The 13,146-nt window shown below is 40.9% G+C and overlaps 1 protein-coding gene across 1 annotated transcript in view; it reads right to left on the bottom strand.

The window, feature by feature from the left end:
• The window catches only part of PPP2R1B (protein phosphatase 2 scaffold subunit Abeta), a 41,106-nt gene that overhangs the window by 11,729 nt on the left and 16,231 nt on the right, over window positions 1–13,146 (bottom strand). Inside the window, exons 3-6 of the mRNA XM_075604405.1 lie at window positions 10,143–10,243; window positions 3,108–3,340; window positions 2,160–2,307; window positions 440–595 (exon numbers count right to left, since the gene is read on the bottom strand). Coding sequence (XP_075460520.1) covers window positions 440–595; window positions 2,160–2,307; window positions 3,108–3,340; window positions 10,143–10,243 — 638 coding nt within the window. The remainder of the gene's footprint in view (window positions 1–439; window positions 596–2,159; window positions 2,308–3,107; window positions 3,341–10,142; window positions 10,244–13,146) is intronic.

Raw genomic sequence — 13,146 nt, forward strand, 5'->3', positions numbered from 1 at the left:
ATTGTTTAGGAGATCATAAAAATAGAGGGTGGTAAAACCTTCTACGCGTTTCGTGCAATGGATAGCACTTTATCAAGAAGTACTTGAGCACCATTCTTATCACTGAATTTTCCAAGACCTGCTTTATCCTGCAACGCCATTGCTAAAAAAAACAAAAAAAAAAAACAACAAAAAACCTCAAATCTTTCCTTTAAGACCAGCTTTTAAACACTCAAAATAAATGTAAACGCCGTTACGATGCAAAAAAATAAAATAAATGGTGCCCTCCTGTTTCTGCAACATGTTGCAAAGTGGTCCTGAATAGACCTCCAATACCCTAAAGGTATTACAGTTCAATACAATGTAATACTCTTTATGTTGGCGAAACTCATTTCAAAACGTGGATAGCAATTGAACCAAGAACAATGGGCGGGGAATTCTAAAGCAGAATGGAGCTTACTTCAGAAAATTTGTCAGCCACCATGTAGCGGACACGCCAAGATTTGTCCTCTGTGGCTTGCCGCAAGGTTGGCATCACCAGGGCTTCCAGGTCTTCTTCAGGAAGTAACTGAGCGATGCTGACGCAGGCTTCCACTGCCAGGAGACGCACAGAGTCCTGTGGTAAGAGAAGACCAGCTATAAAACTGCAGTGAGAAAGTGTTGCTGCCTCTGCTGCCATGCACAAACACACACGCATAGCAGTGGCTCCTCATTAATCAAGTCATTCCGTCCTTCATTAAAAAAAAAAAAACAAAAAAAAAAATGTTAACTCCACAACTTAGCCTTTGAAAATCTATACACACCCTACAGAAGCAATACAAATAAAATAAAACATTGGCATACTCTTTACGGTGCGTTCCTTCCTTCATACAAGTGTAAGCTCTTCTAGTGTATGCAGACACGAACACCCATGTAGTGTCTACAAACCCATTCACTGGATGTATTAAACAGTAGTATTCAGGCCACATCTACTAAATGGTGCAAAGCATTACATGAGAAAGTATTATGTTTAAGAAGTTAAATGATGGATATCTGAATATCGTTAGGCAAATCAAACACTAAGCCAGTTCGTGTCCCTATGGTAACCAAATTCTGTGTAATATACAATTAGATCAAATACAAAATGTGCGTGATCACATCTACAAGTACATTTTCAATTCTCTTCATAAAGCAATAATTAAGCCATCTCTACCAGATGATAGATAGAAAACTATTTACTGTATTTGTCAAAGGAAAAATAATAAGACTAATAAGACTAATAATAATAAGAAGAATAACTTGGCAATTGAGTTTTTCCCAGGAACTTGACTGCACTGAAATCTCTGCACCATTTAATACATTTGGGTTTAAATCTCACACAAGGCCAGCAAATAGACTACTGCCCACACTTGCGTGCCCATTAGAAACGATGCTTTATACCATGGGTGGCCAACTTCCTTCAAGTCACCAAAAGGCCAGGTATTCGGTATATCCCTGCTTCAGCACAGGTGATCAGTTATTCTGACTGAGCCATCTCTGCTGAAGCAATGACATTCTTAAAACCTGACCTGTTGGTGACCTGGAGTTGGCCATCCCTACTTTATCCAAATATCCATTTATCACAAACAAGGAATGTTGGTGTGGAGTGTTAAGCACGTTCTATTGCGCCGTGCGTGTGCGCGGATTTTTATAGAAGGGCCGCACGCGCGCACGGCAGGGAGAGGGGAGCCGACAGACAGCGACGAAGATGAAGAAATTCATCTTTTCGCGCCGCTACCTGAGCGCAAATGTATGTATGTATGTATGTATGGTTCAAGGATTGTAAAACAAAACAATATATATTTATGAAACTTTTTTTTTCTTTTTTTAAATTTCTTTTTTTTATATAGGACTTACTTTCACTCACACAACCCATGCTCACACATGCTCACACATGCTCACACATGCTCACACATGCTCACACATGCTCACACATGCTCACACATGCTCACACATGCTCACACATGCTCACACATACACTAACCTGCAGCTCCCGGCTCTATATACATGAAAAGCATGCGGCACATGCACGCGCGGTCACATAGGAACGCGCAGCCGCACGCTGTATAGAACAGCCCTTAATCAGCACTGCACTCTAGTATGCTTTGTCACCGACACACCAAATGGCTGTGCTCAGCTGATACCAAATTTGAACAGCTTACCTGCTCATCTGAAGCCAGGTTGGTAAACAGTGGAATTATGTCATTTTTCACATACTCCAGTTCCAGGACCTTTGCAAACTCTCCCAGTTTGGAAGCAGCAGCACGACGCACCATGGGAGTGTCATCGGAGCACAGATTACGGAAGTGTCTGTTAACAGGAGTTAACAGGAGTTCTCTTAAAATCATAGCAAACTTTCACATTGTAGATTATCTACTCTGTTTATATAAACCATAAACAAATGCATCGCAAGCTTCTGACCTTCAGATGCAATCTCATGGAATTTAGGGGGAAAATTTTAAATTACAAAAATGATTTCCACTGAAGGTCAGAAAATCCACCAGTGGGCAACCTCTCTGATGTCCAGTGAAACTTGCCATGGCCCTCCAAGGGTTATGTATAAAAATAAAAATTCCTCGAACATGGCACAGATAGATATATATAGATATATATATATATAGAGATATAGTTCCATTAAAAAAAAAAAATATATATATATATATATATATATATATATATATATATATATATATATATATATATATATATATATATATATATATATATATATATATATTTTTTTTTTAATGGAACTAAAAAAGCAGACCATTTAAAGCAGCAATCCCATTTTTTAGTTGCCTCATACCTGGTCCACAGACCTTGCGCTCTGGGGAATCCCGGTTCCAGAGATAGGTAGTAACTTCTATTGGCCGCTCTGAGACAGCATGAACCCCACCCTCACAAAAGGAATGACCTTCAGGGAACATGGGGGCCCAGGAGGTTGGGGGATACAGATAAGCACCACAGGGGTGCCACTGTTCAAGTAATTAATCAGCCTGAACTATTTCAGTTTACAGACACAGATGCTACATATTCTGGTACATTAAATGGCATTAAAAAGTGAAAAAAGTGCGGTGTTACGGAATAACCACCACAAGCAGGGGACTTACTGTCTTATCTCTGCCTTGACAGTACTAGACACTCTGGGATAGCACACACTGAAGAGGCCGCATGCAGAGGTACGAGATGTGAACCAGTCCCCACTGGCTAGGCGCTTCACCAGCGGCACAAAGTGAGCTTCAAGGTCAACGGGAGAATGTTCATGGGAGATCTTTCTCAAGGAATCCACTGCCTTGTCACGAACTACTGTTTCTTCTACGGTTGCCAAGCTTTCCAAGGGAGGCTGTACAGAAGAAGGGGAATGCATTAGAAAGACTACAACAGAAAGGGAGTTATCAGACTTACTATACAGGAAACACATTTTTCCGTTTCCAGCTCTGCGCTTAAAAGGTCCATCTGCTGGTACGGTCCATGCTGCTGGATTACACTAAGGATGGCAGCAGAATATACTTTTGTATGGCTTGTTGGACTAGAAATACATTACAGATACTGTACATTTACTTTGTACACAACCTATGCGCTTCTATAAGAAAACCTAAAAAAAATTCTAGATTTGCTTAGCTAAAAATAGTTTCACACTTATTTTACCCAAACTAGTGCCATCTGTACTCTTTAGAAGCACTAGGAAGTACCGCCCCTTTAACCCACAGTGCTGCATGATGTAACAGTCGATCAAAATGTTAAAAGGCGATGCCTCCTTTTGAAACTTACGGGGGACATTAACCTTTAAATATTGGGCCAGGGAGTCACTCTAAAATCCCAGATTTCCATGTGGTTTCTTCTGAATCTTCTAAATCTCCATTGATGGCAGCAGTTGTGGGGTGTAGCAGCAACATTGGGTGGTTTCTCAGATACTGGGTAGTTTGGAGAGTTCTCTTTATCTGGATTTGAAATGGGGGCCCTTCTTAAATTTTGGGTGGTTTTAATCCCACCAGGTGTCTGGATATAGTGGTTTTTCCCCTATGGCTGTGGGCAAAGCTTAGGTAATTACAAAGTATTGTAGCTTTGGAGATAGGTGACCACCATTGAAATAAGAGCCTAGATAATCCTAGCTTTACAAAAACATATGCATTAAAATATATTTTATCTTCCTAAATTAATACATGCCGATCAGACGGGCTTTGTAAAGGGCAAAGCCTCTGTTAAAAATATCAGAAAGTTTATAACAGCTATACACTGGAAAAAAAAAAAACTAATAAGCAAAGCAATAAAGATAATATAATAATATCAGTGGATGCCGAAAAAGTTTTTGATAATGTAGGGTGGGAATATCTGATGAAGTTCTAGGGGAAATGGGTATTACAGGAACCTTTCTTGGTGCGATCAGAGCAATATATAAAGACTCCATTAAAAAAATAATGGCAGCCAGCAAACTATCACAGGAGATAGGGCTTTCCAGAGGAACAAGGCAGGGTTGCCATTCCCCCCCCCCTGTTTTTCAATATTGCGATTGAACCGCTTGCTGAATATTTTTAAAATGACAGCGTTTAAAAGGATCAAGATTGGAGAAAAGGAAACCAAGATAGCCTTATTCGCGGATGACTTGTTGTTTGCGTCAAATCCAGAGGAGGCTATAGAAAGAATGTCAGGTATTCGACGAGTTCTGAAAACTTGAGTTTAAAAGTAAACGCAGCTAAAACTGAAATACTAATCCCATCAAGTAAAAACAATATGAAATGGGAAGGAGAATGCCCATTCAAGGTAACCACTTAAATATTTAGGAATCTATATTGATCCGGAGGGTAGATATCTTTACAAAAATAATTTTGGCGCAATTATCCCTAAAATAATCACAGAATTAGAGGGGTGGCAAAATATACTACTTAATCTGTCCGTCAGATGGTTAAAATGTTCATTTTCGCAAGATTAATCTACCCTTTACAAATGTTACCAATATTATTGAAACACTCCAATGTCAAACTTCAAAATAAAGTAATTTCTAGGTTTAGCTGGAAGAAAGGGATAAATAGAATCGCTATTAATAAATTGTCTGAAGAAAGACTGAGAGGGGGGGGGGGTTCATTTGCCTAATATCATAAAATATAACCTGGCCTGTGTAGCAAGACATGGAGGAGATTGGATAACTGGAAACAGCTATCACTCATGACTAGAATTAGAGAAGCGGTTGGTATCCCCAAAGGGTCTCCCGGAGATTTTACATGTAAAATGGGGAGAAATACCAATGGAAGCCAAAGGAAATCCGCTAATTAAAGATACATGGGCTACTTGGAGAATGAGAAAACAATTTGGGCTTTCATATATTTGCGCAAGATTAAAACTAAACAAGGGAATTTAATGTGTCTCCTGGGAAAGATGCAGGCTTCTTTTCAGATATGGAGAGACAAGGGGATTAGAACTCTGGGCCAGTTGGTAGATGTGAACAATGGTATGTTCTTGACGTTCCAGGAAAGAACAAATGGGACAGCCTCAAAGCACATCACTCCCCATATATACAAGTAAAGCATTATTGCAAGAGCATGGAAAGCTATAAAATCAGATCTATTGGGAATATATGTTTTTGATGTATTTTTTAAGGATGCAAATAGTACCAAATATTCTCTCAGATTTATATGATTGGATTAGGGACACGGACTATGGGAAGGACCGAAGAAAAATGTTCACTAGATAAAAATGAAGATTTCCCAGGAATTGACGGTGTTGATCTGTTACTCGAAAGGTTAGCTAGGATTAGGAAAATTATAATAAGAAGTGGAGAGAGATGCAATATAGGATACTGCATAGGGCCTATTATGATTTTAATATCAATTATAAGGGGATAGAGAAATCAAAAAATAAGTGCCCCAAGTGTTCCCAGGAAAGAGCGGATTTAAAAAACTGTTTGTGGGATTGTCTGGTTATTTCTGATTTTGGGGATAAAGTTCTGCAGTATATACAAGAAGTTATTGGGGTAACTACAATAAAAGAGCCCTTAGCCTTGCTGTTTGGAAAAATGGAAAGTTGAAAACAGGTTAATGTAAGGAACAATGTCCCAAGGCTAGCAGAGATTGTCTTGCTAGCAGCAAGGAAAACAGTGATGGTGAAATGGATAAAGCCTGAACCCCCGAACTTGGATATTTTAAACGATTATCTGAATACGGTGATGGGTGGTGATTAAATTAGAAGCGGAGACTAAAAGAATTAAGAACCGAGATTTTTTTTTATTTTGTTAGGAGGCTGTGTGGAGATAGCTTTGATGTTACTTTGAAAATGCTATTCTGGTTTTTTTCTTCTTTCTATTATTTGTGTTAATGTGTTGAATTTTGAAATTATAAGTATCATTAGCAATACTAAAAATACTTGTGTAAATGTATGTTTTTCTATTTTTGATAGTTTTTTTCTGTATTGTTGTAATGATAGAGATATAAAATTTTTATGCCATGTTGAATACAGGAAATAATGTTTAATGTTAGTGATGTCATGGTTTCCAGTTATTATATACTGCTTAAGATTTACAAATGTGCTTAGGTGGTCTGTGATCTTTAAGAGTGGTTAGCAAAATTATATATTAGATTGTGTAAAAGACATCGAATTAAGGATTTATACAAGTTCATATTCACTTTAACCAAAGGTATTTTTTTTTCAACATTTGAACTGAAATTACATTAATTTGCAGAAAACCATATTTGGACTATGACCTACAGGTAGTGGGGGTGGGATAAACCATACAATTTGTCAGAGTTTATGTTAAGAATATTATCGTTACTGTGGCTTTACCATCAACGCCAAACTCAAATTTATTCAGCACGCAGGGGGTACAAACCCTCAGCACTCAAAACAGATAAATTACCGCTGTTTGTTTTCTAGTATGTATCTGGGAGTTTACAATCTTTGGCATTTCTGAAGCATGCAAACAGACCCAAATCTACTTCAACATTATAAAACTAATGCAGCAGACAGGGGGTCACACAAAAGGGCATCAGAAATGTTAGCATTATCCAAATTAGGTGCTGTTTCTCCAGAGGAATCCCTGCGTGTAGATTATTGGCCTTTCAGAATCACTTTTATAGGCCGTGAGCAGCCACTGCTTACTATAAACCCTAATGCACGATAAGCTTATTATGTGTATACTTATGAGACCACCTTGTGCTGCCTGTTTTGTTCAAGCTTATGCAGCAGCATCTGCTACCAACCCATATAAATTAATTTTAACCAAGCCGGTGACGTTGATAAAATATTTAAGGGCTGCCAATTTGAACACACGTTCGTGGCAGGAGCCAGCAGCGCAGGCCCCCCAGATGGCACCTAATATCTCAATACCCACAATGCTTACAAGCCACGCGTTCCAGAAGGCAGAAAAGCTCAGAAGAGATCTAAGACTTTGGCAGCTTTGCTTGCTGACGCACGAAGTAGATTGGCAGGGGAGTATGAAGCCAGATGCGAGCTTTGTAGATGAAGCCAACAGAGGACAAAAAGGGACATAAGGCATCAGTCTACTGAACAACTTTCATGTTGCTTTATAGAATTGTCAAGATGTGAACTGCAATGCTAGAATCACAGGCCGAGACCGGCCCAATTTCTTTGCAAGAGGGCATTTTCTACCTAAAGGGGAAGTATCAGAGTGAACCAAGGCCAGTGGTATGTTTTATAGGTTCAATGTAGCAGATTATTTTTAAATCGTGTGTTAAACGTTTTTTTTTTAAACAAATGGACAAATTCTCAGATTTGAAAAATGCACTAAATGTGGCACATTAAAATAAGTTATGGTGCTAACAAAGCTGTAAGTCATTGCTGTATATGGGAGTTGAGTGTAAGTGCCCCTGTGGTTACATAAACCAAGGCAGAGGGGAAAGCAATGCATTACTAGCCTCTTTGGTAAACAAGGTAGGGGTAGGCAGTGGTTACAATAAGTCCCTGGTAGACCTTAGTGGCCAACTAGTCATGGGTTACTCATAAGATGTCCACTCGTCGCTACTACGGTGCGAATATGAAGGTAGTAAATGTTTGAAGTATCGATTCCAGGATGGTTTAGATTATCTTGCCAATATGTATATTATGGGTGTAACATACATAGGCAAGAAAGGCCCAACACCAGCCTGGAATATGTGACAAAAAAATAAAAGGTAATTTTTGACTATAGCCCAAAATTTACGGGTCGCGTTTAGGGAACAGCAAATTTGTACAAATTAGCTGTTAAACCCTAATTAGCATGCATGTTTGCATCAGCACAACCGCCAAAATATTACTGCTGTATGGCACGTAATATTACTTAGTAAATAGGCCAATTACATTTTTTTTTGCTGTATGTCTTTTTAATATCTTTTTGGGATGCAAATCTAGGTCTAAGGCCACGCCTTATTCAATATGCCATCCCCATGATGGAGATGGGTTTGATCCAAAATACATTTGAACAGAGCCGAATTCTTCTCCAGTGTCGGGAAACCTCTTCACAGCATATTGAAAGAATAATATCACAGATAGTTTATGGTTTGCAAGAAGCCAAATATAAAGCATCCAGGAACTTTACTATCCTTCAATCTAAATCAAGGAACACTGAACTTCCATCATTCACATGGTCAAAGTTAGGACATCTGAAACACAGAGGTCTGGTACCATTCCCAACCTTTGCAAAATAGCATTAGGACACGTCGCCCAATGAACCAGTCTGTAAATGAGTTTGCCTTCCTATGCTGTCACCATAACAATTATCAGCACATCCACCTGGTGGCTCTGGCAACAGTATTGTATAGGTTAAAGTTATACTTATGTATTGCTGGAACCAAGAAGTTAGTGTTACTGATGTGGTCATTTACTAGAAGATCTTTATACGAGTCGTGTTGAAAAAGAAATGATTTTGCCAGGATCAAAGAGAACAATACTAGTGTTAACTGAAAAAAGGTGTTATGCAACATTTACATTGCAAGCACGGTAGTAGCACTGGTAATCCATTTAGACATCCCTCAAAAAAAAATTTGAAAACCATCTAGTCATATCCATTTTCTCCAAAACAGCCAATTTTAGGGGACTTTTACAACAGAACTAGACAAGCATGTGCAGAATAAAAAAATAAAAAAATAAAAAACAATTAAATAAATTTAAAAAAACGATGAGGCAACATAATCTGTATGAAAAGTGGTCAATGCGACAAGCCCTAATTTTAGGCTAGCCTCTCACCTCAAAGGGGTTAAGCCGTTTCTAGAGATTCTGAAAAGGTTAGTTGGTACTGCATCATTATATAAAGCATATTAATCTGCAAGGAGGGTTAAAGCAGTCACTTTTTATTTATTTATTTTCTTTCAATCGGTGATCCGCATGGATCTTGATTTGTTATGTTAACGATAAGATCTCTTCCTGCCTTTATTTTTCAATGTGATTTTTCAAATCCGAAGCGCGGTTCAGGAGGTATAATCATTTGAAATATTAAATGTCTGCGAGGTTAAAAAGGAAGCCCAGGGCAGTTGACAGTTGCCATGGTAACCTCAGATGAGACATTTAGTCATGTTTTAACCCAAAAAAACTCTAGAAAATTAGCCGGACATTATTAGGGGGCAAGATACCAACATTATAGCAGTGACTCAAAGGCTTCTTAGGGAGGGTGGTTGACACTTTAAACAAATCGGAAAAGGGTCTCCGGAGCAGAAATGTTATATTTATCTCCGGAACATGTCTGGTTCCTTAGACAATTACTTATGTGCCAGTGTTTCTGATCCCCTTTATGCTGTCCAAGCCTCACTCCCACAAGCCAATAAGAAGTCACGTCAGAGCATGGCATCCAACTGAATGTAGGCGGTGGACATCTGATTTTACGATCATAAAAAGGTACCAAGAGATAATAGCGCGGCCCACTCCAGGGAGCCCCCCAGTTACAAATATATATTTTAAAAACGTTCGGAAAATGGGTGTTATGAGGGGGGACGGCTGCTTCAATGCCAGTGTGCCTATCTGCCACTGACCATGCACTGCAGCAAAAGGGGGATCCAGAGACCCTAAAATAGGGATCATGCAAGTTTAGTAAATTAAGTGCTCATACACGAGAAACAATGGCCTGGGTTTAAACTTCCCTACATGATCCCAGAGATGTTGAAAGATGCACAAATGGTTCAGAATTGAAGCGAGTTTGCATGTGCTGTGTAATCGGTACCACTCACCAGCAGACAATGGACAAATTCAGGGCCTCCCACGAGGGAAGTGAAACTTCCCAGCTGTTCAGCAAGCGCCAGGAGCACCTCATCTTCATCATATATGGTATCTGTAATTAAAAAGATGTCATTGGACTTTGAAAACTGCACCTACTGAGAGGAGAAATTGGTGCATTTTCACGTAGCCAGCCCAAAAATAGGCTTTTGTAAATGCCGCAACCTAATTTGTTTCATTAAACTAATCTAACCATTGGAACAAAATTGGCGTCACCATGCTAAGGACCCAAAAAAATGCAAGTTGTACGTTTCCAGGAGGAAGTGTTAATCAAGTTTTCCCCCCAGAGCCAATAAAGATAAGGGAGGAGAAAGGAGTAGGGGGTTGTCTGTGCAAACTCTGAAGACAAACGAAAGGAAATAGCCAGAGGAAACCAAACCCCTTAAGGCTACGCTTATAGTGACGTCAGGCTGCGGTCGCTGGAAAAATCAAATTGAGATGACTTCCAGCGATCGCGACCAAACCGTCGCGTCGTGCTTACTATAAGGGCACACGACAGCGGCAATGCATTTGTTTTGACGCGGCGTCGCGGTCACTATAATAAACTATAATAAACTATAATAAACTGTTTTTAAACACTGACAAGACTGTAACAATGGTGTTTGGGACCAAGACTAAATTTTTAAAGCTTCCAGTGACTGAGCTCCAGATTAGAACCAACACTAACACCACCCTAACTCCTGTTACTAGTTTTAAATACCTGGGCATATGGTTTGACTCCCACTTAACATGTACGGGATGTACGTTGATACCCTGACAACCAAGACCTATGCCAAACTAGGGGTACTTTACAGGAACAAATCCTCCCTAAGGCTGCGAACCCGCTGCGGCCAGCGAGGCGCGCGGCCAGCGAGGCGCGCGGCCGCGAACCACCAGACCCCTGTCCGAATGGTCCCTGCCCCCGCTGCCTCCTTCCAGCAGGGCTGACTACGTACTGTGACGCGTCAGCCGGCCGATGCTGCAAGAATCTTGTGAATTTCGGCGCTGACGCGTCATGTGGTACGCGAGTCAGCCAATGGGGAGGAGTGGAGGGAAGGAGCTAGATGGTAGGCGCCTTGTGCGGGGAACAGGGAAGGAGCTGCGGGTTAAAGTGTGTGAGTGTGTGTGTGTGTGTGTGTGTGTGTGTATATGTGTGTATGTGTATGTGTGTGTGTGTATGTGTGTGTGTGTGTATGTGTGTGTATGTGGTGTGTGTGTGGTGTGTGTGTGGTGTGTGTGTGGGGTGTGTGTCACCATGACCAGATCCCACCCCCTCCCTCCCACTAACGCCCCCTCCCTCCCACTAACGCCCCCCTCCCTCCCACTAACGCCCCCCTCCCTCCCTCCTCCCTCCCACTACCGCCCCCCTCCCCCCCACTCCAGCTCCCGGCTCCCTACAAACCGCATATCGCGGTCTGTGTCTGTCAGCGCCCCACCTGTCTGCAGTGCGGGTGCGCTGACTGAGGGAGCGGGGCCTTAGCCTAAGTCTCCTGGTCAGAAAACGTATCGCACAGCAGATGCTAATGCCAATTATTGACTATGGAGACATAGTATATGGCTCGGCACCTCAAACCCACCTTAGCAAGCTTAACACCCTCTACAACTCAATTTGTCGTTTTGTTCTCCAATGCAACTATAACACACATCACTGCGAAATGCTCAAAGAAGTAGATTGGTCATCACTCGAGTCTAGGCGCAAAGTTCACCTTTCCTATCTTGCCTTCAAATTCTTCATGGGCAAACTACCCAGCTACCTGAACAAGCTCCTCACCCCTACCACATGCAGCACTTATCACCTGAGATCAGACTCCAAAAGACTGTTCATGGTCCCAAGGCTCAACAAAGTATCCGGCCTCTCCTTCTCTTACCGTGCACCTCAAAACTGGAACAGCCTACCAGAGACTCTTACATCCACCACCAGTCTAAATTCTTTCAAATCTAAGGCTGTCACACATTTTAATCTGGTCTGTAACTGTTACATACGCCCATAATACAAATTATCTTCAACTGTGCATGCAATGTCTTATATATAATGTATACCCTGCTCATTATGTAACTGTATTTGTAAACATGTATTATTTGTCTTAACTCTGTGCCCAGGACATACTTGAAAACGAGAGGTAACTCTCAATGTATTACTTCCTAGTAAAATATTTTTATAAATAAATAAAAAAATATATATAATCGCAGCCCAAGTCTCAGCTCACAATGTTTACAAAACATGACAAACGCATTTTTTTCTCGGGTTTTTCAGAGGGTAGGGTACAGCATATCATATCACAACAAGCTGGTACAGAAGTCATTGGGTATTTTTTGAACAAGTTGACAATACTAGAGCTTCCGCACAACCTGTTAGGATCCAAGAGTATCACACCCGCCCCTCCATCCGGAGGGGGGGAGGGTGTCTATGGGTGTGCGCCCGTCTCTCCTTTTCAAGTGGAGTAAGGATAGTTAAAAGGGAGAGAGGAAGAAAGAGGGTAGCGAGAGAGGGAGGAGGGGGGTGGGCTGAGGAGGGGGAGAGAGTGAGCGCCCCCCCCCCCCCCTAGGGCCCGACGCCCACCGAGCTCTAGAACAGAGTTTGAGTAATCTATGGTGGTTGTGTCATGTTTTTTGTTTTACATTTATATTAAAACAAAGTCGATCATCCAGATGTAACCCCTTAAACATGTCATTACCAGTCATACACTTGAAACTGTGTAGCAATCAGTCCTGGGACCCATCAATCTCCGAGGCAGGGCATTAAAGCCCGATCCCATGTTAACGGCCCATTGAGTAAATGGCAATTAAATTTCAAATCATGTGTGATACCCTGCATCGGAGTTTCATGAATCCCGGGGTATATGTAAAATGCAGGTCTATGCATTTCTGTTGGTACTGTTTTGCACCGTTTACAGACCGTTTACAGATGGCAGGTTATTACCACACAAAAGAGCAGTGTTCGCTGTTCACCCGTACGCAGCTTTGAACATAAACAAGGAC

This window comes from Ascaphus truei, chromosome 6 (genome assembly GCF_040206685.1).
Source record: "Ascaphus truei isolate aAscTru1 chromosome 6, aAscTru1.hap1, whole genome shotgun sequence".
NCBI lineage: Eukaryota > Metazoa > Chordata > Amphibia > Anura > Ascaphidae > Ascaphus > Ascaphus truei.